The sequence below is a fragment of the Microdochium trichocladiopsis genome (genome assembly GCF_020744255.1).
Source record: "Microdochium trichocladiopsis strain MPI-CAGE-CH-0230 chromosome Unknown B0I36scaffold_12, whole genome shotgun sequence".
Lineage (NCBI taxonomy): Eukaryota > Fungi > Ascomycota > Sordariomycetes > Xylariales > Microdochiaceae > Microdochium > Microdochium trichocladiopsis.
In genome coordinates this window covers 554,511-582,199 of record NW_025763555.1, presented here as the reverse complement: position 1 = coordinate 582,199, position 27,689 = coordinate 554,511, and the positions used below count along the sequence as shown (strand labels likewise).

The 27,689-nt window shown below is 55.0% G+C and overlaps 8 protein-coding genes across 8 annotated transcripts; 4 read left to right on the top strand and 4 right to left on the bottom strand.

Annotated features, from left to right (window-relative positions):
- Window positions 1-726: 726 nt before the first annotated feature.
- B0I36DRAFT_377819 (uncharacterized protein) lies at window positions 727-4,559 on the top strand (the record flags this gene model as incomplete). The annotated part of the gene is made up of 2 exons (XM_046160598.1): window positions 727-978; window positions 2,649-4,559. The coding sequence occupies 2 exons, from the start codon at window positions 727-729 to the stop codon at window positions 4,557-4,559; spliced, it is 2,163 nt and encodes a 720-aa protein (XP_046005797.1).
- B0I36DRAFT_377817 (uncharacterized protein) lies at window positions 4,503-6,038 on the bottom strand (the record flags this gene model as incomplete). The annotated part of the gene is given in 5 exon segments (XM_046160597.1): window positions 4,503-4,526; window positions 4,636-4,815; window positions 4,825-5,424; window positions 5,499-5,799; window positions 5,956-6,038. Coding segments are annotated over 5 exon segments (1,188 nt in total).
- Window positions 6,039-7,393: 1,355 nt separating this feature from the next.
- B0I36DRAFT_336960 (uncharacterized protein) lies at window positions 7,394-10,395 on the top strand. Its single transcript, XM_046155628.1, has 2 exons — window positions 7,394-10,106; window positions 10,152-10,395. Exons 1-2 carry the CDS (start codon window positions 7,419-7,421, stop codon window positions 10,191-10,193), a joined length of 2,730 nt encoding a protein of 909 aa, XP_046005795.1. The 5' UTR covers window positions 7,394-7,418; the 3' UTR covers window positions 10,194-10,395.
- B0I36DRAFT_336957 (uncharacterized protein) lies at window positions 10,031-10,921 on the bottom strand. Its single transcript, XM_046155627.1, has one exon. It carries the CDS (start codon window positions 10,456-10,458, stop codon window positions 10,240-10,242), a length of 219 nt encoding a protein of 72 aa, XP_046005794.1. The 5' UTR covers window positions 10,459-10,921; the 3' UTR covers window positions 10,031-10,239.
- A 5,344-nt stretch (window positions 10,922-16,265) lies between these two features.
- On the top strand, window positions 16,266-16,655 carry B0I36DRAFT_355017 (uncharacterized protein; the record flags this gene model as incomplete). The annotated part of the gene is made up of 1 exon (XM_046157385.1): window positions 16,266-16,655. One exon carries the CDS (start codon window positions 16,266-16,268, stop codon window positions 16,653-16,655), a length of 390 nt encoding a protein of 129 aa, XP_046005793.1.
- Window positions 16,656-16,997: 342 nt separating this feature from the next.
- On the top strand, window positions 16,998-17,300 carry B0I36DRAFT_355016 (uncharacterized protein; the record flags this gene model as incomplete). The annotated part of the gene is made up of 1 exon (XM_046157384.1): window positions 16,998-17,300. One exon carries the CDS (start codon window positions 16,998-17,000, stop codon window positions 17,298-17,300), a length of 303 nt encoding a protein of 100 aa, XP_046005792.1.
- A 1,254-nt stretch (window positions 17,301-18,554) lies between these two features.
- Window positions 18,555-18,833, bottom strand: B0I36DRAFT_254091 (uncharacterized protein; the record flags this gene model as incomplete). The annotated part of the gene is made up of 1 exon (XM_046150799.1): window positions 18,555-18,833. A coding segment is annotated over one exon (279 nt), but the record flags the coding sequence as incomplete, so codon positions are not given.
- A 6,212-nt stretch (window positions 18,834-25,045) lies between these two features.
- On the bottom strand, window positions 25,046-26,159 carry B0I36DRAFT_435970 (uncharacterized protein; the record flags this gene model as incomplete). Its single annotated transcript, XM_046162792.1, has 3 exons — window positions 25,046-25,263; window positions 25,427-25,682; window positions 26,072-26,159. The coding sequence occupies 3 exons, from the start codon at window positions 26,157-26,159 to the stop codon at window positions 25,095-25,097; spliced, it is 513 nt and encodes a 170-aa protein (XP_046005790.1). The 3' UTR covers window positions 25,046-25,094.
- Between the last annotated feature and the right edge of the window lie 1,530 nt (window positions 26,160-27,689).

Here is a 27,689-nt window from a genome sequence, read left to right as displayed (position 1 = left end):
GATGGGGGTTGTGGTCGGGAAGGTGGGTGGGAGGGAGCAAACAGGTTGACCGGGGCGCTAACGTTCTGTTCCCGAGGATGGGATCATTCATCATTCGCGCCTGACGACCTCCGGTCTCCCTCCAAGAGTCTCCCCAGGCGCTCCTCTGGTCTTCCCCCGGGCGCTCCAACCACTGCCCGAGCCTTCTCCGGCTGCACTGACGCATCGCGATCCTGCAGCGGGCAACCACAACTCCCCGCGCCCCCGCATCAGCCCGCACATTTTGTCTTGTCTCCTTCACAGCAGTTCCGACAGATTGATATTTTGCATGCTTGTAGTTGGGGTGTAGGGTTTCTAACATGGATTGTGCTGCTGATCTCGACATGGCTCTCCCCGTGTCTAAATGTAGGTCGGTCCAGACACTTCCAGGGGGAGCCATCCTGGCTAGCGCAGCCACCTTAAGCCCTTCTGTGGGCGCCACGTCCCATCAAGAGGAACTCTGAGAGGTAAAGCTGCGTGACAGAATTGTGACTGAACTGTGGCTCTCCACGAACCCCAGATATTATTAAAAGGCCCTATGCAACGCTACATACTTCCTCCTTATGCTAACAGCAACATTATGTCTGATATTTCGACAGCGGCGACAGTGCAAAGCCTAAAAGGAATCCGGTCTGATAGAAGCCTACATTCCTCCCTTCGAAACCGATCATTATTCGGAACTCTTCAGTTCAAAGCTAGGCTTCAAGTATGGCTACTCAAGTACAAGCACCTTTCTTCGAAACGACCTACGCCACTGTCAGTGTTATCGGGCTCAACAATGTTTTTGTAGGCCTTATAATCGCTGGCATTGTGGGCGAGTTCTCGGTCGTCCTCCTAGTGCCGATTATCACCTCCGCTGCGTGTGCTCTGGGCAATGGTTTAGGTTACTACGCCTGGGGTTCCGACTACCCGGTGGTAAACAGGGCGGTCGCTGCTGCGTTCTCGAACTTCACGTGGATGGTGAGTACGATGTACCGTTGAATGCCCCTCTTCAGAGGCGCATAGACGTCCCTGTCTTTGTCTCAAGCTGGCTATACTACATTCGACTAATGCGGTGGTCTCCTCGTCCTGCTCTAACAGATTCAAGAAGCTGGACTTCCCTTCTACGGCTATGCGATCTTGGCCCCTGTCCTCTGCGGCATCGAGCGTGTAATCTTCTTAACGATCTTCTGGGGGCTTATGGTCGTTATCTTCTTCTTCCGCATTGCAGTACTCGTGCTCGACACGCGCTACGTCGTTATCAACGACCCCTCACCAGACCACCTGGCCCTGCATACAGCCCTCGTTGACCGCCTGCACTTGGCCTACTTCCTGCCCATCGCGATGGCCGAAACCGTGAGCGCCGTGTTCTTGCTGATGAAGTTCAGCAGGACGCTCCGGGCGTCGAAGTTGGGCGGGCTAGGAGGCGGCGGCAGGCTGTACCGCTACCTCATGTGCAGCACCGAGATACGCCTCGCCTCGCTAGCGTTCATCGGCATCGGACGTGCCATAACCTTCTCTTTCCGCGTGGAGGGCTCTTTCCGCGTGGAGGACCCGTATCTGCTAGCCGACCAGGTTGACCGTTTTATGTACATTCTGGGCTGTCTGTTCCCATTCATCATGTTGTACGTCTGCCCCTCTAATTTCGACACTCTAACGTTTTATAAATGGCCCAAACCTGCTAACAGCTGACATCATCCCAATAGCATCGACATCCTCGCCTCGCGCCTGATCTTCGCCGACGAGAATAGCAAGAGAAGCAACAATATCGACAGCGTCACGTCAGAAGACTATACCGCCAGTAGGCTGCAACATTCAGCAGGCAAGCGCTACGACGACATCGACGGTTTTGCTACACCGCACGTCGAGCGCAGTGTCGTTGTTACGAACATGGCCAGCAGGCGGCCAAGCGCAGGACAAACTGTTGGGTCAGGCAGCCCGGACACATGCATGACGGCCTGAGGCAACAACCACCAGCAACAACCACCAGCTACAACACCAACCACACGATCACTGGGCGATCACCCCCGTGGAGTGATCAGTCCGGGATCGCGTCATGACACGACCATGATACAAACACGATCAGACCGCGAGCACCAGACGATCAGGGCATCAATGAGGGAAGGACATTCGTTATATAAACCTCGATAGTTTCCTAGTCATAGTCGTACCTTACCTCAGTGATCAATCTAACCATCTATCTTACCCATAGGTGAAGCACTAAGCTTTAACGACTCTTATGAATATCAGTTGAACCGCCACGCCAGCAGCTCAACGCACAGCACACCCGCCGACCCATCGACAAGACAGAACGTTAGTCCGCAAGCGTCACTGACCCTGTTAGCACAAACCGCACTGAAGGCTTGTCTAGCAAAACCTGCTTGGGAGCATTCGTCACAGTTGTGTCCGGTGGGAAAGAATAGCTAAATAACTGACTTGTCTCTGGTCTACTATTCCTTAAGGCTAGTATGAAATACCTAGCAGGGGAATGGGGGGTCTCTGCCTAGTCGTCGAAATTATCATGATAGTTATCAGATTTCTGCTAACGTTATACTGTTGCCTTTCGTGGCACTAGTGTGTACCAGCCCGTCCTAATAGATGGGGTGTTTTGTATCTTCGGGCAGTTAAATTTGTCTGTATGTTTGGCACAGACTACCAGGCTTCACAATACGAGCAGGTTCGCGAACTCCTCCGAATACCGTAAGGATGTGGACAGAGTCCTCAGGGATGAATTGGGCGTTATGTACGTCGGGCTCCCTCGATTCCACGAGACATTTTTCGGGCGGGTGGCAGATCTCACGACAGCATCCGAGGCTGTCTTCAAGAAGTGCATGGAGGGCGGCGAACCACTCTTCAGTAATGGGTGGAGCGGATGGCCAAAAGATGCAAACCAGGACGATGTATTGAGCTGGTTTGCAGAGCTGAGCGAGAAGCTGGCGACGCTTGCAGAAGATTACAAGTCTATCCCGACACATCGACGAAGGCCACTAGCACAGCCCAACAAGCCAATCCAGGGCTCCACCGCGGAACGCAAGTTGGACGTCGACTTCGTGGACAACCCAAAGGCCGGGAAGGACTCACGATGCCACTGGTCACAAATCCTGGTACCAGGCGAGCTAAAAAGCAACCCAGCCGCCGACACGGCGGCGAAGGCGTGGCTAGACCTTGGCACGTACGCGAGGGAAGTCCTCGCCGCTCAAGACATTCGTCGCTTTGTTTTGGGCTTCACCATCTGCGGATCTTTCATGAGGATATGGGAGTTTGATCGGCTTGGGGGCCTCGCATCCGAGCGGTTCGACATCAACGAAGATGGGCTGCGGTTTGTGTCTACGGTCCTCGGGTTTCTCTGGATGAATGAAGAGGAGCTCGGCTTCGATCCAACATTTACAGCGGCCAACGGCCAGCGGTTCATCGAGATCGAGCGGAACGGCTCGAAGGAACGCCTCATCATTGACGAGGTGATGCAACGTGCACGTTGCGTTGCCGGTCGGGCTACGACATGCTGGAAAGCTCATCGCGAAGGGCAGCCACAGATACCGCTCGTCATCAAAGATTCATGGCAGTATCCGGAACGCGGTGAGGAAGGCGCATTATTGCGCGAGGTGACCAGCAAAGGCGTCATCAACATCGCCAGACACTATTACCACGAAACGGTTCAGATATATGGAACGGATGACGACGTCCGAAACAACGTCCGAGGAGGACTAGACGTCACCAGTGCCACGAACTACCGGCCGGAACGATCAGCCCCCCCGTCGAGTACGATGGCCTCAGTTTCGCGAAAAGGCCGCAGCAGCAGTGTAGCTGCTGGCAAGAAACGATCGTCCAGTCAAGCCGGCGCCTCTCTGCCACACAGCAAGCGGTCTTGCTCGACATCTCAAGCCAGCGGCAATCTGTCAAATCGGGTGCATCGTCGTGTCATTCTTCGCGACTATGGAACTCCTATCTACAAGGCCAGCTCCCGAACGTCTCTGCTTGCCGCGCTTGACGGCTGCATTGAAGGGCATGAATCCCTACGCAAGGCCGGCATCCTGCACAGAGACATCTCTATCAATAACCTCTTGATCAACGAGGACGTCAATAATCCCTCCTGGCCTTCCCTTTTGATTGACCTGGATCTCGCCATCAAAGAGCCACGAGAGGGCGCGTCGGGAGCCAAGGGGAAGACTGGCACGAGGGCATTCATGGCAATCGGGGCGCTTCTAGGCGAGCAGCATTCCTTCATGCACGATCTCGAGTCATTCTTTTGGGTGTTGTTCTGGATATGCATCCATTGTAAAGGGCCGGACGAGCACAGGGTCGTCGCACGGTTCGACAAGTGGAATTACATCGACACAGAGGAGTTGGCGGAGCAGAAGAAAGGGCAAGTATCTCATGAGGGGGACTTCATCAGGACCGCTAAGGAGAATTTTACTCCTTATTATCAACCATTGATACCTTGGGTCAACCGGTTACGGAAAGCTGTATTTCCAAATGGTGGGTGGTGGGAGAGAGAGGACGGAGGGCTATATATTCGGATGCGGCAGATCCTTCAGGAAGCCCAAAAGGATCCGACTACCTAAGCAAGAGCCAGGCAACCTAGTATCTGTGTAACTACCTTGCTTTATTGTCTGCTCGTTTCAGCCGATCCCCTATAACATAGAGATACCATTCTGTCCCTTCAGCATCCAAATCAAAGGCGAGCCGCACCATCTCGTGGACGAGGCCTGCATCTGCCATTGGCAAGCGGCCAAGTTTTGTGAAGCAAGCATATATCCTCGATGCAGGGCTGTTTAACACCTCGGCGAATGAGCTTCCGAGGGATCGCCCTGTCTTCCCCTGTTCTACCTCGGCGTCTCGAAACTTCTTGGTGTATAACCTTCGAGCAAACTCTTGCCGCGACACGTTCCCATGCGCAGGGTGATTGGGATTCTGAAGGATGCCTTGGATCTCCGTGTCCGACTCCAGTAGCAGAAATGGCATTGGGTAGTGATTGACCTGCCAGGGCGCAGTTTGGGCAAACTCCCAGTCGATGATTGCCCGGAAGTTGAATCTGTCGTCAACAAGGATGTTCTGCGTACCAAGGTCCATGTGGTTCAGAGGGAACCGCCCCTCAGCGTCACTGTCCTCGAATAGGGTAGTGTTTTGCACGATGTCGCGAAAGACAAAGGCGCCAAGTACGGTGAAGGACAAAACACCATTCGAATCCGTATCCGTCAGATCCAGTTTGCTAATTGGAGCATCTGCAACGGTAGTGAAGTACTCAGCCGTACGAGAGAAAGGGCCGTGGCACCTCAACCCTTCTGCTGAGGCGCTGGCCAACCTGCCAATAACAGGCTCTCCTGTTGTCGATACGGAAGAGATGGAACCAATCCGCGGATATGCTAGAGTTGCTAGTTCTACCTGTACCCGCGTCCATTGGGATATGATGTGCTCCTGGATTGCAATCTAGATCCGGTTAGTAGGGCGGAATCGAAGCAATGAAAGAAACCCTACGATAGATTGCACAGGTCAGGTTCGACATCCTGTAGGGTATTTCCATAGAAGCCTTCCAAAAGCATGTAAATGGCACCGGCATCGGCAGCAAGCTGGGACCCGGGGCCTTCATAGGCGTATATCTGGGGGAGAGTAATGGCGGGTACGTTCTGGCTCACAAAGGCCATAGTAGCGACCTCGCATGCGATGGAGTACTGTTCGTCTTCCTCACTAATCGTAGGCGGGGCATCGGGGTGTCGCGGCAAGCGAACTCTAGCGATAACTAGGCTGCCGTCTTCAGCAATCATCTCAAAACATATCCAATACTGGCCCGCTGAGAAGGGCTTACTGGGCGTAGTTGAGTTTGCCGTTACGAACATCTGCGACGTCGAATGGAACCCGTCTTCGATTGACGACGTGAGAATTCCGGAGAGCCAGAAGATGCCCATTCTAGCCCTCACCAAGACGTATCTGCAGCGCACTCCGGAAGATGGCTTTAAGGACCTCGTCCAAGGGAAAGGACGCGGGATCAACTTCCTGCTCCAGTGCGTTGTCTCGCCCCAGCCAACGAGAGCCACTGCTGACATGTGATAGTGGGCCGCCGGGAGTGGGCAAGACCCTGACGGCAGAGACGCTGGCAGAGAGCTCTCGAATTCCGCTATACACAGTATGTATTCCCCGGCCGTGCTTCTGTTTCTTGCTGACCAAATAGGTCCCTGCTGGCCAGATTGGAGTGGATCCGGTGAAGGTGGAACCGATCTTGAAAACCATCTTCAAGATCGCCAGCCGCTGGAAAGCCCTCTTGCTCCTCGACGAAGCGGATGTGTTCCTGGCTCAGCGCTCAGAGAACGTGCAACTCAATGCCCTGGTCTCGGTGTTCTTGCGGGAGCTGGAACACTACGATGGCATCCTGTTTCTCACCACCAACCGACTGCAGGCGTTTGACGAGGCGGTGCTCAGCCGGGTGCATCTGGCCCTGAGGTACGAACCGCTGAAGCAAGAGGCACGTATGGCTGTTTGGAAGTACTTTCTCGACCAAGTCCGGGTCAAAGACGGACATCCAGCTTTCAGGAGCGATGTGATGGCCAGCCTTGGCGAAACAGGAGATCAATGGCCGAGAGGTAAGAGGCCCGCTTTTGGTGCTTGAGCCGCGCTAACAGTCCGCATAGATAAGAAATATTGTATTCCTCGCTCAGTCCATGGCCGAGTATAAGGGGGAAGTGATGAGCGAAAAACACCTGAAGGCTTCCATTACGGCGAAGCAAGATGTCCACTTGGACTATCATGGGGCTGGCGCGGTGGAGAATCGGAATTCTTACATGTGACCGGACAGTGGCAGGCGTTAGTTTTCTCGGGCGGTGGGTTTGGCCGGAGCACATCTTGGGGGTTTATTACGCTCTCTCTTTTCTGGTCCTCTAAAAGGGTTCAAAGCAGATTGCCATTTTCTTCTGTGCGGACACGCAATAAGTTCGGACATTGGATCAAAAAGAAGGAAAGACGAAAAACCCTGGGGTCTGATGACTGAATGTATAGGTATCCCATTAGGTACCAGACGTCATGGGAACGGTCCATTCAACAGCATCCACTTCTTCACAACGTACCACGGAGTGGACGGGAAGAGGCCGTGAAGGCTATCGGTGCGTTTCGAAGGAGTCCCGTGAGTCACTTACGGGTTGATTGCGAATAGCAGTTAGTGTTCGCACAGATGATACCGAGGCGCACTGTGCTAGAGCGACACGCAATCGCGAGGTTGAAGACGTGGCGTGAGATTGGCGGGGAATTCGCGACGCGCCGTGTTTGGCCACGTGAACGTGATGGCTGGTTTCGTCCGCGAAAGAGCCAATGACAACGCCCGTCGACGGCCCACACTGCCTGGTCCGAAACTGACCGGCAATTCTGGTCGCCACCGCCATTTGCGAACCTTACGTGTCCACAACAACAAACCACCGCCGCGCACTCTACAGACCATGACGGGGTCCGATATGGCGCACTCATCTGTTCCGCGTCTGGACGATGCCGAACCGTCCCGGCCCGCCGAAATGCGCCCGAACAACGAACCCGACGATGACGCGATTATTTTAGCGCCCGAGCAAGCGACGCAAGTCGACCGCTTCCGCGAAGAACTCCGCATCTGCGAGACCGATGCGCAGCGATACGAACTGTGCGTGCAGAAACGAGACGAGCTGCTCGATCGGCATGCCGGAGTGCAGATCTTGGTCGCCGCCTGCGAGCATGTCATGTCGGCCGAGTGCCCCGAGTACAGACGGCGGAAGCAGACCAAGAACCGAGACTCGACCCAGCCATCGCCGGTAAATCAGGAGGACGATGCAGCGCAGTGGGATCGGTTTTTTGGGGTAGCCACAGACGGATCCAAACGCCTCACTCCCCTGAAAGAGGTGGTGCGCTGCTGGGGTCGAGATGTTGTCCAGCACTACCAGTGGTCCTCCAGGACAGAGAAATACTGGAACCAGCTTCGCACCACGGCACGGAGAGTCCCTGCGTGGGAGGAAGCCGTGATCGGTCTGAACCGGTCAATGCTCCAACGGTCTAAGACTGTAGGGCGACGCCCGGTCCAGGCTTTAGTCAACCCAATTGAGCAGGCCGATCTAGAGAACGTCAGGATTTGGTCGCGCGAACATCCGTTTCCCTGTCAAAAATCGGCTGCGAAAGACTTACCAGATGCCTTCGGGTTCGACAAGTATGGTCTCATGGTCCATAAGCAGTTTGCTGTCGACTTACCTGAGACCAACGGCGGCGGTACTACGGAGGCGGCGGCGGTACCGGAAGCCAACAGCGCCGACATCGCAGAGCCGTCAGGGAAGAACGGTACTGCGGGCCTAGACATGCTGGCATTCGCGGCATCGCAACCCGGTGATACGGATTCAAATAGGAACGACATTGCCTCTGAAGCCATTGATGCCTTCCTTGCTGGGGCTGCTGATGCCACAACACCCACCAGCCATGACCAATCCAGTACTACTTCAGCAGAGGACACGGCCGCAACGACTCCAGAGGCTCCTCACTTCCTGGATAGCTCTAACGATACAAATACCACTCCTAACAAGCCTTCTGGAATGTCACTCCGTGCACGCAAGGAGTTGTCCTACCACGAGCCCACCAAGAGCGGGGGAGCCTCTAAATCGAAACAAGCTCGACTTACTGCCTCAGTCAAGGCCCCAAAGATCCCTCCACGATGCTGTCCGGCCGAGGTTCCATCAACACTCCTGTTGGCCCTGGACAACCCGTCTATGTTCGGGCCAGAGGCAGCAGAGCAACTCTCCCCTTTTCTCTCGCAACTCTGCCGCTCACATCTCCAGCTTCTCGCGACGCGGGCGTCGGCCATTGCATTCGCCCAAAAAGCGGCCCTGCCGGGGAACCAATATGTCTCGAGCGCGGTAACATCCTTTGGTGCCGATCGCCCGGTCCGTCGACGTGCCGCTTCAGTGCCAGACATCACTCAGCCTGTATCAAAACGGGCCCGGGTTGACGCGCCTCCACCGTTCCTTCCTACACCTATGGCGAGACCAGATGTTGCCCGAGACCGACCGATGCACGATCGGATGGCAGATGATACCTACCGGAGACGAGTCGTTGCTGAGCTGCGGGAGAAATCTAGCCAGCATATGTCATCGCAAGACTCCCACGGCAAGGGAACCGACGAACTTATCTACAAGTTGCTAGAGAAGGCCGAGCAGCCGAACACAGACAGTAGCAAGGGCGTAGTTGAGGCGCTGTTTTGCACCGGCGATGAAGCGGCAAGCCTGGCTGAGTCCGGATCTCCTCACGACGCTCCGATAATCACGGAAGGCCAACAGCAATTCCGATGGAGCAAGGGCGACAGACCCATTGCTCAGCTTTTCCGGCGAATGGGCTTCCTCGACAAGTCGGTCTCGGTGCAAATACCATCTCGCAGTTCTACTAAGCCGTCATATGAAGTCCGGAAACTCGGTGAAGTCCGGAAACGGTTCCTTACCCAGGACAGCACCGACGACCCGTGGAACATTATCGATTTGCAGAGCCCCCTGCCTCATTCCATGCCAAACTTCTTGACGGGCGAGAACTGTCAGCTTCTCCTTCAAGTCCGCAATGCGGTGCTGATGGAGGATAGCGCTGAAAGGGTAGTAGCATCAACGCAGGAGTGGAACGAGTGGAAGAACGTTCTCGACTGGGTCCTATTGTCGGAAGGGGGCCACAACACGGCGCCGCATATGGACAGTCACGGCTTTGCTACGTGGATCACTGCCCAGGAAGGGTCGATCGGGTTCGGCTGGATGTCTTGTCCGACGGAGGAGGAGCGAAATTCGTGGACGGCCGATCCCCACCAACATACAGGTGGCCGCTGGAGATATATTATCCTGAAGCCTGGCCAGTCTGTTTTCTTCATGCCGGGGACGATTCATTTTGTGTTCCGGGTGCGCCAGCATCAGACGTTGGCGCTTGGTGGCCACGTCCTTCAGTGGACAGACATCAGGCGCTGGATGCAAGTCATGCTTGCTCAGATAACGAACTCGGCCATTACCAACGAAGACATGAGGCGGAGCGCGCCGAAATACGTCCTCGCTGTGGCGAAGCTCGTCAAAGCTAGGGCAGAGGAAGGTGAGGTGGAACAGCTCGGGGGCGGAGCTGCGGTCACGCAGTTCTTCGCATCCGTGAAGGTAGGGTTCCCGCGGACATTCGGAGATAAAGGCTAATCGGCTCAGGAATTCGAAGAGAGACCAAGGCGCCGCCTACCTGGTTGGTAGAAGTAACTGCGAATAGCTAGACTTGGAAGCCTCTGTGGACTGCATCTCACTCGACCTTACCGTACACCGTAGAGTGGGTCGTGACGAAACGCGACAAACAATAAAGACAAAACGCGATAAACAGCGGCAAACAGCGACGAGAGTAGCGGAAAAGAGCAGCAAAATAAGTACAAAGTGCACAGTACCTAAGTGCTACACTTGCATGACGTATTGCCCATGGAACCATGAACAAGGCCTCAAGCCACGAAGTTGTTCCTGCCAGCATGAGGCCCAGCTCGCTGGCGTCCTTGCATGGGGCCCTGCTAAACAGTACCCCTGCCTGTGGCTTGTGCGCTCACGACTTTCCGTCTAGGTTTATCGAGGAGGTACAGTCGACCCTCGTTTAAGCGGATCAAATGAGACCGGGCCAGAATCCGCTATATGGAGGAATCCGCACAAGCAAAATGGGCCAATATGAGGGTATTCCCAGTCGATTTATCTAAGCAAAGAAGCTGCGGATGTCGCTCTGTACTAGTTGAGACTGTCCTATAAGCCTTATGTGCCGTTCGTGCTTATCTAGGCGGAGGAGGAGGTCGCTGTCGCTGCTACTCTGCATCTCATATAGGCGGACGACCTGGAGTGCCTCGATGACCTCACTTATGGAAACCTTCGGTATATCTACGACACCCTCATCGTCATTATCGTCACTTTCCTCCCTAATAAACTAACGTCCAGACGTTCTTCATCCCGTAATTCGACGACGCAACCTCCTATTGAAAAACCGACATCTGCGCATGATTCTCCGGGCCCGAAAGGCCAGAGCACCGTGATCGCATCGTGCGCGCATCCTGTGCGCGGCATGGCAGACCCGATGGTCATCTCAGGGGGTGGTGCTGGGCTGGATCAGAGTCAACACCACCCCCGAGCGGGCCTCAGCGCGACGACACCCTCCGCCGCGTCGCCCGCGACGCGCGGGAACACCGATACAGACGTGTCATCGAAGAACGGATCGCAGACCGAAAGCATCGAACGCGAGATTGCCGAACTTGTTAAAGACGAGGATAGGGGGAGGCTCAGAGAGCTCCTTCACCAGTGGTACGACGCGCGCGCACGACTCGACGACGCGGCGGCAGCGAGCCGCCAAAGCACCAGCACCGAACGGAAATCATCGGTCGATATCGAAGCGATTATAGCAAAGACAGTCAAGGCCACCCTCGCGGCCCAGGCGCCGACCAAGTCCTGGGCCTCGGTCGCGTCGAGCGCGCCGCTCGGTAGTAGCGCGTGGGAGCCTAGGGCGGTAGTCCCGGAGAAAAGAGAGAGGCAGGTTATTATCACCGCAGGGCCTGGCAAGACCCTCGCGGAGATGGACCCCAAGTGAGCGGTAGCAGCCGTGAACGCCGCGATGCGCGGCGGGGACGCACTGGCAGCGCAGCGCCTACAGTCCGGGGATATGGTCGTCACCTTCAAGGGCACCGCGGTTGGCCGCGATGACACCTGGGTGGCCGCCGCCTTCGGCCCAGACGCGATGCTCCGGCACCGCGAGGTCGCGGTGATCGCGAAGGGCGTCCCGACGGGACTCCTGTTGGCGGCGCACGACGACCAAGCGCTGACAGCGGAGCTGCGCGCGGATAACTCCCCCGGCATCTTGAGGTGCCGCAGAGACCTCCCGAAGAACACGCAGGCCGCCCACTCGTCGCTAATAGTCTATCTAAGCAGCGCGAGCGCAGCGCAGGAGATTATATGTAGGGGACTAGTCTGGCAGGCGCGCATGTTCGACTGCGAGCCCTTCGACCCGAACCTACGGTTCCTACAATGTTTTAACTGCTACGGCTACGGGCACAGGGCTCGGGTCTGCAAGGCGCCAGCGCGGTGCGGTCACTGCGCCGGCGGCGCGCACGCTAAAGGAGAGAACAGCTGCCCTGTCAAGAACGGCGACAGAGTTAGGAGATGCGTCAACTGCAAAGGCAAACATCCGGCGTGGGATAGGACCTGTCCCGCAGCGAGAACGGAGCGCGAGCGCGTCAAGGAAGCTTACGCGCATAGAGCACGACGATTCGAGATCGCGAGCAACGCAACGACCCCGTCGATTCTACAGTCCAGCTCCGGCGCGACGTCGGAGACCTCTCAGCAGGACTGCGCTAGCAGCGCGGACGCAGCGTGGGAGGTCGTCCAGTCCCGGCAGGCGTCACGACCCAGGGGCAGGCCCGCGGGAAGCACTTCGCGACAACTCCGCTCTCAGAGCAGCATTACGTCCCACCTCCGCGCGCCAGCGAAGCGGATGCGCACTGACAGCGCCGGGGCGGCGCCTCACCAACGCGACGGTACCCCAGCAGAAGCGTCGGAGCCTAGCACATGAAGATCACCATCCTCTTCTGGAACGCAGCAGCAAGCAGATCGAACGTAGCGCTAGCGCTCGAGAATCGCGCCGAGTACGACGTTATCGCAATACAGGAACCCTGGATTAATCGGAACACCGGAGGGCTTTACTGCCCTAGGCGCTGCCGTTATCAGAGCGTCTTCACCGTAGGCCGTGCCGCGCTATATATCCATAAGCGACACGACATCGCGGCGTGGGAGCAGCGCGCAGGGGTGGACTGGAGTATGATAACCTTTGGGGACGGCCCGGACGCAGTCAGCGTCTGGTCCATATATTCACCAAACCAGGGCGACCCGACCCAGTGGGATAGCCCTCTTACCGAACTACCAGCGACCGCGCCGCGAGGGCGGCACGTCCTCGTTGGCGACTTCAACACCCATCACCCGATGTGGGACGTACACGGCCGCTGCTCCCCGTATGCGGGACGGCTACTAGAGTTCACGCAGCGGTGGCGTCTCTCCCTCGCTACGCCTTACGGCGAGGTAACGCGGCAGCAGCAAGGCCAGAAGGACTCCACCATAGACCACGCCTGGGTGAGCGGAGGACTGTGCGTCGCCTACGAAGGCGACCAGGGACTCGAAGGGTCGGACCACAGGGCACAGCTCGTGCGCGTCGCGGGCGCGGCGGAAGCACGGAGCGAGGCGACAGTCGAGGGATGGAACTGGCAGATGTTCCGCAGAGATATCGCGAGGGCAGAGGCCGACCTCCGCTTCCGGGATCAAGCACCGCCCCTCACAACGGGCGCGGAACTAGACCGGCGTGTCGATTGGATAATCGCGCAGCTCCACGAGGTCGCGGACGCGTCGACCAAGAGGCGCACCCGGTCGAAAGGGGGCGGCGCCGAATGGTGGACCCCGGAGGTCGAGGACGCCTGCAACCTCACAAAGAGGCGCCGGAAGGCATACAATCGTCGACCCAACGAGCACACGCAGGCCCAACTCCAAGAGGCGGCCAAGGCCCAAAAGGAGACGATTGCCGCTGCGCAGGCGGTGCGCTGGCGACAGTGGCTCGCCGCGGCCTCGGCCAGAGACCGCGACATCTGGGCGTTGGAGAGGTGGGCTCGACTACGGAGCTCGGCCCCGGCGGACTCCGGTCGCATCCCGGAGCTCACGGGCAGTGACGGTGCTACCACGGCGCGTACTCACGCTGAGAAAGCCGCGCTACTTGCGGGGCGTTTCTTCCCTCCCCCGAGACTTCCCCAGACTGCCGCCCTCCCATCGGCTAAGGAAAGATTTACGGTAGAACAGACGGTGAGCAGCGCAGACGTCGCGCAGGAGCTTCGTAATACCTCGCAGTGGAAGGCGCCTGGGGACGACCTTATCCCTACCGGGCTGCTACTACACTGCGGCGCGGCACTACATCAAGAGTTGGCCCACATTGCGAGCGCCTCTTTCGCCCTAGGCTATTTCCCGAAGCGCTTTCGCAGCGCGCGCGTGGTCGTTATCCCTAAGCCCGGCAAGACAAAGGAGCAGAAGGCTCTGCCGGGGGCTTGGAGGCCTATCTCCCTTACCTGCACGATCGGGAAGCTTATCGAGGCTATCCTTACCAGGCGCATCGCAGCAGCGGCGGAGGAACACCGCCTCCTCCCCGACGGCCAGATGGGGAATCGGAAGGACCGGAGCACTGAGTTAGCAGTTAAGGTCCTCCACGACGTAGCGCACACGGCTTGGAGGCGCGGCGGGATCGCGTCGCTCCTGCAGCTCGATATCAAAGGAGCCTTCGACACGGTCGACCACTGCCGACTACTCCAGGTACTCACGGAAAGAGGCTACCCCGCGTGGGTAGTACGGTGGGCGCGCAGCTTCCTTGAGGCGCGTTCGGCGCGCCTTCACTTCGACGGAGCTACGTCGGAGGTCTTGCCGGTTACCGCGGGTGTTCCACAGGGGTCGCCATTATCCCCCCTACTGTTCCTCCACTACATCGGCACGCTGTATGAGAAACTCGCAGCGCACCCGCAGCTCGTAATCGTCGGCTACGCAGATGACACCAACCTTATGGCGATCGGGGAGAGCCCAGAGGCGACTAGCAGAGCCCTCGAGGGGGCCTGGGCAACCTGCGCGCGCTGGGCAGAGGAAATGGGGATGTGCTTCGAGCCCTCGAAGAGCGAGTTGCTACACCTTTGTCGCGCCCACGAGGCGCCGGCGCAGCAAGTACGACTCGGCGACGCCGTAATATCGCCTTGCGAGAGCGCGCGTTTCCTTGGGGTCTGGATCGATAGGAAGCTGCGGTGGGGAGAGCACGCCAAGCGCACCAAGGCCAAGATGAAAACGCAGACTCTGGCGCTCACCAGACTCGCAGCGAGTACGTGGGGATGTAGCCTCGCGCGCGCGCGGCAGATCTACACGACGGTTATCAGGAGCGCGCTTTCCTACGGGGCGCCGATCTGGCATACCACCCCTAAAGGCAACTCGCGAGCGGCAGGCCCGTGTGGCGACTTCGCGACAACGCAGGCGGAGTGCCTACGTATCGTCTGCGGCGCGCCGAAGTCGACACCTATCCGGTACCTCGAAGCGGAAGCGGAGGTACCGCCGCTAGATATCCACCTGTCGTATCTCACCGCGCGCTTCGAAGACCGCCTCCAGCTAAAAGGGACGGTCCGCCTCGTGCGCACCGCCTGCGCGCGTACTGCGGCCATCCTTAAGCGCGCCCGATGGGCGCGCCTTCGCCGGCACAGCCTTAAGGCGTCAGACCCGTCCGACCCGTACGAGGTCGTGGAGGAGAGGACGGCTTCTGCCCGGGAGTGGCTCGACGATCACGGAGACATAAAGAGAGCAAGAGACGCCCGCTGGGATAGCCGCTGGGAAGCAGGTAAGCAGCAGCGCACACGGAACGCCTTCGCAGAGGACAGGACAACCACTTTCAAGAAACGCCATAAAGGGCTCCTGCGACACGAGTCCTCAATTCTCTCCCAGATCAGAGTAGACAGACTCCCGCTTCGGGCCTTCCTCTATAAGATTAACGCACCAGACGTGTTATCGCCGCTCTGCCGCTGCGAGGAGGCCCTAGAGACGTTTGAGCATGTCGTGCTCGACTGCGAGGCGTTCCATATCAGCCGCGAAAGGATGTGGCAACAGGTCGGCCGCCCCCCGCCGCGACTGCGCAGTGAACTCGCCGCGTACCTGGAGGAGCCGCGGCTCACCAAGGCGGTAGCGCGTTGGCTGATTACGCAGCGCTTACTGCCACAGTATCATAAGGCGCTCGAGGAGGCGCCGGCACAGGAGCAAGCACTTCAGGAAGCAATAACGCGCGAGACAGAACGACGCGCGGAGGCGCGGCGCCAGAGGAGCGCGAGAGACGCGGACGCGACAGCGCACCGCCAATTTCTTTGATTTTGGCCCGAAGCTGCGCGGCGAGGCAGCGCATCGCAGTACAATGCGCGGGCTGAGCGAGTGCGCAGCGCTGTAGCATTGACTGCGGATGCGCAGCGCTGTAGCATTGACTGCGGATGCGCAGCCTGCTGTCGCTGTCGACAACCTATCATTGTGCCACTGGGAGAATATCCTCTTGTCATAGCAAGTTTGGCTGGTGAGAGCCATTCTTTGGATGCGAAGAACCGGAAGAGCGAAGGCGCCACTTTGGCGCAGCGAATACGCAGCGTATATTTTTAGTCCAGCCGAAAGGCACGGTTTATTATACGATAGATTTGCAGCATCGCTAAACCTACTTAATAGGTAAAGCGTACTATAAATAATAATAATAATATTTACGCTTCCACCATGATAGTCCTTCACCTTTTCCATGTCATCTTGCTCCTACAGAAAGCCGTGGTGCACAGTGTTCAAAGAAAGCCTCACTGTGACCGCACAAAAGTGGTGCCCTTGGGAATTTCGCAAGTGTTCATGCGCGACGTGAAAGCAACAGGTACTTGCGACGGATGCTCGTGTGGATCAGATAAGGCGATTTGGGGCGTTCCGTCGGGTCAACAATCAGGCGCTAAGCTTCTCGACTTCGGTAGTGCTATTGCTGGTGAGGTGACTCTGGAAATGGTGGTTGCTTCCTCGTTCAATGTGGAGGATGTGGCCATGACCCATACTACTGACCCTCTGCAAGGATGCATGGTGATGACGACCTGGGCCGGTGGCGATCCAGGCCAGATGTCCAGGTAGTTACCCAAGACGCGCTGATGGAGAAAGATGATAAGAGGTAAGTAGCATGGCACAGTGCAGCCAGGCATCAGTGCTAACGCGCTTATAGGTTTCGATGGGCAATATGCCAGCTCGATCGCATTAACAAGTGTTTGCAATACAGGGCGCTAAAGGAAGCGTTGCAATCCCTCTCGGGGACCTTGACTGATACATATAACCGGATTATGGAACGAAATCCCCAAGAAAACAGACTATACGCAACGCACATCTTACAGTTCCTAGCGTTTTCAGAACCATCCACAGCAATTTCATCTACAGCTTCTTCGACCTGAACGACAGCCGCGGTTTGACCCAGGAGATCGCATGCCTGCGCCGGACGAGATCTCGCAGTACTGTTCCAGTCTGGTAGTCATTTCGGGAAGCAGAGATGTCGGAAGCTGTTCAGAAGATATCCAGCTATCTCACTACTCAGTGAAAGAATGGCTGGTGTCGGGCCTAGATGCAAATAACTTTCAGGAGCAGCGCGCCCGGTTGGTCATCGCAGAAACTTGTCTGGCATATCTGCTTAGCATCCCTGGCGACCTTGACACCGAAGAAGTCACGCACCGGTACCTATTGGCTGAGTATGCTGCTAGAAACTGGGCGGAACATGCCGTAGTCGACTAGACTGTCACAAATAATGCTACGACGGTGGCAATGGAGCTGTTTGGTAACACGGGGGCGTACCATCTCAGCTTGAGGCTCTTTATTCCAGACACTCTATGGGCTAACCGGGATGATGAGGACATACCAAGTCCCTGTTTGTACGTCACAGCATTGTGCGGGCTACAACGACCTGCTGCACAATTAGTCGAGCAGGGCGCCGACTTCAATGCCCAGGGCAAAGAAGACGGCAGCTCGCTACAGGCTGCTCCATTTGGTCCAGAGCCTCACCATGCATGGGTCCTGCCGTCTCTTTGAGGTTCTCTATTGGATGATATACGCCAAATCCACATGTGCCGAGATGCAGTGTGACTATTTTCATAGTCGTATCCTTGGTATTGCTCATGAAATATAGGGCCGGGCGCTTATATGGTGATTTTGATCTTGATCTAATGTCTGCTTGGTGGCCGCCTCAACTCCGTTGTGGCCTGTGACATCGAGGTTCTGTGGTTTGAAGTCCTTCGAGACTGTCTAGGTTCGCCGAATTGGGTTATTACTTCACGGCCGTCTCCTCACTAAGTTAGGGCATATAATCGGAAGACGGTCTGCAAGCTACAGAAGTACCGTACGACGTTCACATTATATAAAAGACATGTGTTAGATCAAGCAGTCTTTGAATTGTAGTACAGTTTGTTAGGTCGTGGAGAAGGCCCGCCTTACCAGAAAAAGCATGGCGAGCATTTGGACGTCGCAAATAACCAGGTTGTTTCTCGACGCTCTATGTTCTGTACAGTGGATTCTATAGGGCAATTCCAGCGTCGTTTAATCGCCTGTTACTGTTCGCCATTTCTGGAGGATACTTAATACGGGGCAATCTGCACAGTACGCGCCACAATGTGCCACATCTTGCTGGTCCGTGCGGAAACATTAACTAGTGTTTGAAAAGCGGACACAGGTAGCGGTCACTACTGTATATCATCATCAGTGCATAGCAAACGGAACCGAGCCGCTGGTAGCCGCTTTAGAGAAATGCAAACCATAGCCCTGTAGGGCCTCTGTAAAAGAGACCCCGGTGTGCTATTTTATCCAGTCGTCTATTTAAAACAAAAACTTCTAAGTAGACCGTCGTGATCCTTTTCGTCGTGGCTCGCCGCTACAATCTTAAATCGTACCAGCGCCAACTACATCATACCACTGGGCTGCAAGCTCAAGCTAGAGCCCGACTAATCTCGTAGCCCCACATCCCATTTCTCCTGAACTCCTCGCAGCTATGTCTTGCTACATTTCCCCGTCTGTTAGTCTGTCTGCGCTGGTCCAGTCGGCGCTCGATGTCCTCCGATGGAAGTTAGGGAGCTGGCTCTTGCTCTTCCCGAACACTTGCTCCATGTCGAGAGGTACGGGCGGTCCGAAAACAAGGAACGGGTTCATACCCTCCTGATGAATCAAGCCCTTTCTCAGAGGAGAGGGGTCGGCCCAGAAAGCCATTGACCCGTCGCTAACATCTCCATACTTACTGTCTTCATCTTCCGTGTAGATCTCTAGTAGATCAATGGTCTCTCTGTTCGGGCCGCAGTTTGGAGTAAAGGGAATCGTACTCTTTATTACCTCGAAGAGATCTTTGTCGACTTCCAGGTGCCGCCTAGAAAGAAATTTGTTCAAGCAGCACGGGGATCTTTCTCAATATGTAGGCCATGGAAATCGAGACTTAGCTCGCAGCGCAAACGCTCAACCGTGGCGTTATACGGGAATTGCTAGAGAGCGTCTTCAACAAGCTGCGTAAATACTTCCGTCATGACCCTGTTCTGAAGCGCGGTGAAGATAGTTGGGGCCTTGAGACTGAGGTTCACGTTGGCCTCTAGCGCCCCAACGCTGTTGTCCTTCTTGCATCATGCTCGTACGATATTATCGTTTTTGAGCAGCTTTGGCGGGAACGCAGGCCCTCTGAATTCCTTCTTCTCCACCACGTGTTCTGCTGGGATAGATGTGTTTCTTTCCGGTATGTGTAATCCAGACTGTGGATACTGGGTAACTCCGCGGGCGATAGCGCCGAGCTCAGCACAGAAGTCCTTCGGTATGTCCTCTCTTGTACTTGGCACCGTACCCACTTCTCTTCCTGTTTCAAGTCCTTGGAAAAGTCTTTGGAGATAATAGTCATACGGAAATTGTCTGGACGCAGTCAGTCAAGGCCGGACTTGATCACTCAAGGTCAAATCTCCTGAGGCATACTCGACCGCTCAACAGCCAGCACTTTGGAAGAGGCTCCTGCATGGACCCAGAGAGATTCCAGGTCCTGTCCATTGCAGAGACTTTCTGCTCGCGCTTGAACTGCAAATCTGCCGTGGAGTTCAGCTCATTGAAAATCCATTCTTCAGGTGTACTCCGTTGCAGTATAGCCAATTAGTTGAAATCCACCTTTACAATATCCCTGTAGTATAATAAGCCCTAGACGCAAGTATTAGGACGTATTCACTAGCCTCGATGTTATTGCCGCTACATACCTTCTGCGTCAGGGTGACCTTGATGGTGAAGACGCTTGGTGTGCCCGGTCACATTGTCCAAGAGTAGGCTTCAAGGAAGGTGGCCAAACTCTGTGACTTGATGTAGGCCCAAATACTTCCGGAATCAATCCGGCTGAGCATATAGGCTGTGTCTCGAACAAGGGCTCTTCGTCCAGGAATGGGAGTGAGAGTTCCAACTACCTCCCGTTCACGACAGGTTCGACGCAAACCAGTTTACCCAGCCGATCTTGGGGGCAGCCAGAGCACGAGCATCAAGAGGAGGGCGAAGACCATTATGATCAGCAGAGTATGGAAACGGGGGGGGGGGGGGGGGGGGGGGGGAAGAAGCTGCCGCTGACGGTGAGGAGGGGCGCCTGGGTCAGGACTTCTGGCGGCTGGGTGGTTTTTGGCAACATTTGGTCTTCAGTGTCGTTCGCTCCGGATGGTGGCATTCTGTGATGTTGGTGTTTTGCGGTTGCAGAAGGGTGAGTGGTGCTCATTGCACCCTTGCCGGGATCGGAGAACGTGAATCTTTCTGTCAGGGTTATGGAGTTGTATGTATTATGAAGATTATACGATAGGCCAGCACGACGGAGTTATTGTTGAATCATTGAGCAATATCAACAGTGAGCGACCTCGAGGTGGAAGAAGGAAATGTTCGCAGTTGGTAAGAGTTACCGCCAGCTTGTAATGCCGGCCAGGGGGCTGATATAACTGAGCAACTCAATTGTGACAATGCAAAAACGCTACCGTTGTTGCAATGCCCAGCAATAACGCCTCTTATAGGTGCACTCCAGAAACGTCACATCAATTGTATCTGGGATAGGGTGGCGGCAGCAACGACCTTTCTCAGCTCTTTAAACCTCCGGGAGGACCTATCTCAAATATGACTAGTATAGAGCACGGGCCCCCCTTGTAAAGCCCAGCGGACTTTCCAGGCTGTACAGTGGGGGTGCGAAAAAAACGCAAATTTCCCCACCAGCGCGTCGCGACGCGCACTTGCACCTTGCATCATGTACAGCACTACCAACTTCAATCGACAATGACAACACCACCACGCCCTTTGAAGCCATTTAGAAAGCATTCCACGCCTCGTACGAGGAATCGCGTATGGGCAGCATTTTCTGCGGGCAAAAAAGCTGCAGAAATCGCGGCTGACGAGGGTATTGCTGTGAGCCTTGTATATGGCATCAAAAGACGGTTCACGACACAGGACTGGGGTGTCACTCCTCCTGGCCGTGGGCGCCCAACCCTCCTGGATAATCACGATAAACGACGCCTCAAGGATGCGATTAATAATGACTGCTTCATCTCGATTGGAGAGCTCCAGAAACGGGTAGTTCCTCATGTTTCTGTATGGACGGTTCGGCGGTATCTAAAGGCAGAGGGTATTATGCACCGTAAGGCTGCACAGCGCCCCTTTCTAACAGAAGACCATGCTCAAAAGAGACTCCGTTTCGCGCAGAAGTATCGTGATAAGCCGCTTACGTGGTTTCGTCGCATTCTATGGAGTGATGAGTGCTCTATTCAACGCGGAGATGGGCAGAGTCAGAAGTGGGTTTGGCGGCCAAGAGGTCTGCAAATCATACCTACCTTTAACCCACGATATCTCGGTCCATAGTTAACCATTTCAATTCGTTCCAGGCTCAAAAGCAATAGATCCGAAGTACGTACAAGGCAAAACGAAGAAAACGCGGCATTCCCTAATGTTCTGGGGCGGAATCCGGCACGGCAACCGGGGGCCACTTGTCGTCCTCCCAGGAGACCCCGACGCGAAAAAGGGCGGTGTGACAGGCGCAGTTTACAAGGACCATATTGAAGAATACTTGCCGACGATGCTTGATTACGATACTATCTTCATGCATGATAATGCGCCTGTTCATACAGCAAAGGTGGTGAAGGAATGGCTCAACAACTCTGGCATCGAAGTGCTTGAATGGCCGCCGTACAGCCCAGATCTCAACCCCATTGAAAACCTCTGGTGGTGCCTCAAAGACCGCATCTACAAGGCAGACCCTCAAATGGCATATATGACGAAGTGCAAGGCTTCATTAGACCACCTTGAAGCAGTTGCAATGGATGTATGGGAGCAGATTGAGGTTGAGCTAGTTAACCGCGTGATCGACAGTATGCCACGACGACTAGCTGCGGTGATAGCCTCAAATGGCTGGTACACCAAATATTGATTACGTCATCATTTAGAGCAATTGAAACGCTACAGAATGCATCATTTCTTATCCATATAGCTGCAGAAATAGCTTCATTACCAGTAAGTCAATCATGGGTGGCGATGTGGTGGTGGTGGGCCACCTGGGCCGATTTGCGGTTTTTTTGCTCCCTCCCTGTAATAACACTACCTCCACTTCAGCCTGCGCATCACAGCACCTCGCAACACAGTCAACTAGAGCCGCCTGCGTCGAGTATTGCTTGCTTCGTATATCTCCCCCTTGTACCGAAATGCAACGTCCGCTCAGGCTATATTCTAACGGATTATATTCCCGAGGAATGACTTGTTCTAGCGCAGTAGCTCCGCAAAAGATGGATCAGTCTCAGGGTATGCACATAGCCGCTACAGGTGTCATCTCGCGAGGCTGGGAACTCAGGAACACCCAGGTGCGGACTGAGGTCGAATGTCTTTACCTTCTATCCGGACGGATTCGGGGGTAGTATTAGACAAAAGGCAGACGACGTGTCTGTTCGGGGGCCGAAAAGCGTTGAGTCTGAAGGCCTACAGCGCCTAGTACAGCTTTTCGATCGCCAGAACGACAGTATCCTAATAGTCCTGGGTTCGGTGGAGATCTGTAAGATCTCCTTCCTTATCGGCCAGTTCTGGTGCAAGGCGGCATTCATTGACAACGTTGTGAGCACCTAGAAGTGCGTCCTCAGAAGGGTAATCTTCGGGCCCAGCCCTGAGCATCGCGAGGCTGAGCTGACGCTGGCTCCTGTCCGTCTGAGCCTCGCCCACCTCTTCCAGCATGTCATTAGCGAGCATGAGGCCGCGCTCGGAACTCACAACCTAGACGAGATGACCTATCGATTAAGGAACTCCCGGTCCCGCACGGTCGAGACCATGAAGCCGCAACCCTTCGACGACGCTGCACCGGGGCAGGTATCGACAAACAGAGGCTAGCGGCGAACCATCGCTCTTCGTGCTCGGACAGGCTGGATACAGGAAGTCGGAGGGGAACCATGCTCATCACTGGTATCTGGGTTGATATATTCGAACGGATAGGACAGTCTCCTTGCCTCCTCTCTCGCTTACGCATCACAGTACCCCGAGATACTGGAAAGCAGAGCCCCCTTTGTCGAGCATTGCTTGCTTCGTGTGTTATCCCTTGTACCAAAGTGCGAGGTCTGCCGAGGCTCTCTTGTCGCAGAGTGCGCGCCCCGTTCTCGGAAGCCTCCTGTAACCAGACGGATTTGCGGGCCGTGTTGGAGAGCAGGCGATGGACATGTTTATCAGGCTGCCGAATGGCGCCCGGCAGGAGGACGTACAGTGCTTGCCACAGTTTCTTAATCACCGGGACTGCAGTGCCCTCGGGTCCATGGGTCCAGTCGAAATCTGCCAGGTCTCGACACTCGTCAATGAACTCGGAGGACACTCTGCTCCTGCAGAGCTCCCTGACACCGCCAACACCACCAACATCAACAACACCGTCAGCATAGCCACACACGTCAAACTCGGCGTCGCCGCACGCGCAACCTGCGCTCTCCTTCGGTACGCCTTAACATGTACGGTCGCGAGGAGGCGTGCTCGATGATTTCAAACGAGCTCAACGCAGAAGGAATAGATATATCGACGACGACAGTCTGGCGGGTTCTCCGCCGTGCCCAGTACCGCAAAACGAAGCCGACGAGTAATCCTAGGATAACTAAAGCGATAAAAGCGAAGAGGTTAGCCTGGGCCCCCCGGACACCGCGATATCGACTTTAAGAATGTCATTTTCTCCGACGAGTCCTCGGTAGTCTTAAGCCACCGTCGAGGCAGCTACAAGATCTGGAGAAAGCCCACAGGGCGGATTATCAAGTCCTACATTCGATCGCGATAGAAGGGGTACTCGGAGTTCATGTTTTAGGGGTGTGTCTCTTACGACCAGAAGGGCCCTGTCATATATAGCGGCCAGAGAACAAGGCAGAGAGGGTGGCAGCGACAGCGGAGACCAACAGCCTAAACGCAGAGTTGGAGCCGAAGTATCGAGACAAGCGGGAGCTCCGCAATAGCATCAGGAGGTGCAAGCTGGCGACACGCTTTGGAGGTCGGAAGCCGACTTGGAGATGGAGCCAGAAGACTGGGATGTTAGCACGCCGCAACGGCAATGGGGTAGACTAGTAGCGATACCGTCAGAAAATTCTGCTTGAGAAGTTGCAGCCGTTTGCGAAGAGGTGTCAGCTCTGGAGGCCAGGCACAATCGTCCAAGAGGACGGCGCTCCTTGCCATCGCCATTTGTTCCAAGAGGAGACCTACAAGCTGTGGGATGTGGCCAAAATGCTATGGCCCAGCAACTCACCAGATCTCAACGCAATCGAGCCCTGCTGGTTCTGGATAGAGAAGCAGACGACGAGGAAGGGCGCACCGGAGACGATGAAGCAGTGGACTTACGTTTAATGAGCTTGTTAGCTTACTGTCGCATCGACAGCGGTCGTAAAGATAGAGAAATCGACGTCGGCGTGGTGCTCAAGGTATGTGCTGTTGGCAGGGATGTGAGGTGTGGGTGAGTTGGCAACTAGCGACGACGAGGTACCAAGACCGTGCTAAGCGAAGACTTTTGCAAAGCATTGTCGTTGATTTAAGGTTAACCTGCTAGACTTGAGGTTTACACCCCACTGCGGGTCTCAGCTCCAAGCGGTTCACGATCTAGCTCTCCTACGTCGGGTAAAGGAGGCGAGCCTCAGCTGCATCTCTACAAAATTTCAAAACCGTCGCCTTCAAGAGGAATACTGCAACTGTCTCTAGGCCGAGCAGCAGCCGGTTCTATCGTAACCCTGAATCATTCGGGGTATGCGAAGAAAAATTATAACGGGAAAAGAGCGCGTCGTGAGCCCAACATTCGAGTGCCCCGTGCCATGTCCCACTCTTTTCTGGCACGTCTAGAAGTCGAGGACGCACGGCCAAAGGCGCGTGGGGCGTGGCACGGGTACGGGACTTCCACTGTGACGAAAAGCGCGAATAGCTACAGCTAGTTATGGCCACATTGGATCTGTGCAGCTAACGAGAGCAACTTGCATCGACCACAACCGGGTGAAATAAAGCCGGAATTGATTGATTTTAGGCTCAAAATGCTCAGAATCGTAAGGTTTTGTAGCCTCCGCGCATGGGCCACTACACGCAGTCGACGCGGCCAGGCTTGTTGTACTGCTGGTTTCGACTGTCAGAGTGCGTCGTTACGCCGCAGATGACCTCATTGTTTGACAGCCACGAGATAGTAACGACATCGCCCGCACAGTTTATGGACTCCATCCTCGGCTCGAGGCAGTCCTCGACCTCGTTCCTAAACGATGTGTGGAAGTCTTTTGTACCGTCGTAAAGCACCGAAGCCACGTCTGCCTGCTATCTCGCGCGCGAATAGCAAGTGCGGTGTCTTTCGGGGCGGCTTTTGTGTCGTGCTGTCTCGAGCTGGCTCGAGACGAAGGCACCGAGTGAGAGTATTATACCGTCGATGAATTAGGTCGCGCATGTAGTTTTGCACGTCCGTTGTTGTACGTGCCAGTAGGTTAGTAGGGGGGTCGTCATATTCGGCGAACCTCTCGCGGACGCCCGTTGTTGTACGTGCCAGTAGGTTAGTAGGGGGGTCGTCATATTCGGCGAACCTCTCGCGGACGTCTTTTAAGATACCGTCCTGCAACAAGTGATCTGATTCTTTCTTGGGAAGATGTCGAAGATCGCGTATCGGGCCGTGCCCTCCCGTCGCTAAGCGTCAGCGTCTATAGCGCTTGAGTGCGAGCATCCGCAGGTACCGGTTTTCATCATCGGTGAAGTCGACGTGGAGAATCTGCGACCGTCTTGTTATGGTCTCGCAGCTCCCCGTATGGAAGCATGAGCAAATCGAGGCTTTGCTAGGTCGTGGAGTGGACTATATCGTAATAGCTAAGTATGTTGATTGCAATAACCGCGCCATTCGCAGAATCAGGGCCTAACTTGGATGTTTCGGAACTGCGGTGTCGCCCCCGACCCGTGTTGGCCGCCGCAGCAAGATTGACCCTTTCATGCGAGCTGCGCTCCACGAGGAGCTGGCGAAAAAACCGTCTATATACTGTCCTGGGGCAAGTGGGATCCGGTGATCATAGTAGTCCGCCTACCATAACCAGATGACCACCAAGTGCTGCCCAGTTGCGGCGGTGTTACTGCAGCTGATGGGTGGTCCGCGGTGAAGGTATCGCAGGCCATCAGGCACCGAAGGCGCCTTTTGACAATGGGAGAGCCAGCACCACCACCAAGGTATTTAGTGGGATGCAATTGGGAGGAATGGAATGATCACCGTGTTCCTCAATTGGGGACCAAAAATGGGGAGAAAATCAATCGAATTGACGAGGATACGAAAAAGCAGTCGCTGCCACCTTCAAGGTGCTGTCTGTGTTTGATGATGTCTATGTACAAGAAAAACCACCACGACCTCTAAGGAATTTAAGTACCCTGGCACCTGGAACCACCTGATCTGGTTGCTGCCACCCTGCACGGTCACAATACTGAGTCGAAATGATAAAGTTCTTTTACGATAAATTCGGCATCGAAGTGTCACTGACCACGATATCAAGACCTATAAAGTCGATCCAGCAATGGGACTCGGAGTTACGGGGCTTTTATATGTATAGAGCCTCCGCGTTCAAATCATCGACGAGTCAGCTTGCGGCAAAAGAACTGACCTTACTATTTTCATTAGAAGTAGAATTTGTATTTATATAATAGTTTGGCCCTAGACCTGTTCTAGCCACGTCTTGACCTTCTCTACGCATTGGAACGCAATACCGCGTGGAACATGCTTCTCGATAGGAAATCCCGCCTGCTCAACTTGTTTAGTGTGAAGACACTCTACATCAAGACACTCAAGGCGTGGTTAGCTGGTTATCTGTCTCTAGTCCTTGCAAAAGATCTAGTTTTATAGAGCTGTTGCACCTTTTACACATTGCACAGATGTTAGACATAACACAGAGCTTTATACCTTGGTCTAGCTTCTAACTGATGAACGAGACAAGCCAAGGCGAACCAGCTCGAACATCCGCTCAACTAATACTGCAGTGATAAAATTGTGGAACTAGTGACAACAATCAAGTGTCCTGGGGCAGATGAGGAATCTGCCGATCTCAGTGATTGTTTCTGTACGATGTGTTGGTTGTTCGCTCGTTTGGTAACAGACAAACAAGGCCTCGCTTTGACCCACTACCATTTGTGTAACAAACCTGCAGATATGACCTGAATCCACCCATTATGGCGCCCCGTCGAGCCCGCAGTGTTGATGATGCGTTCACGTTCAAGCCAATTCTGTAATGAAACAAGATTAGGGTTCTGAGATGGCTACATTAGTCCTTAAAGCTTAAGTGCGGCTCTTCCCTATGTAGTCAATTCTATGTTTGCTGGTCCTTGAGGGTCACTGGGAAGCATAACGGAGAGAATCAACGAAGAGGACCTGTACCGTTGACATGTACCTCCAGTTTGGGACGGGCATCTTAGAGTGTCAAGCTTGTACCAGCTGTGTCAACCCGACTACTGGGCGGAATGTTCCTTGGTCTGCACCATGCTGCGATCAGCCGCCGCAGCCGCGTACAGAGATTTTATCAGCAGAAACGAATGGGATTCATTTTATACCACTGGCTAGTGTCTGGCCTATTGCCTCTTCAACTCCAACCCAGTCTCTCGGCGGCTTCAGCAATGACGGCACTTACAGATTTGAAAGTTCTTTTGATACTAACGATGTGGTAC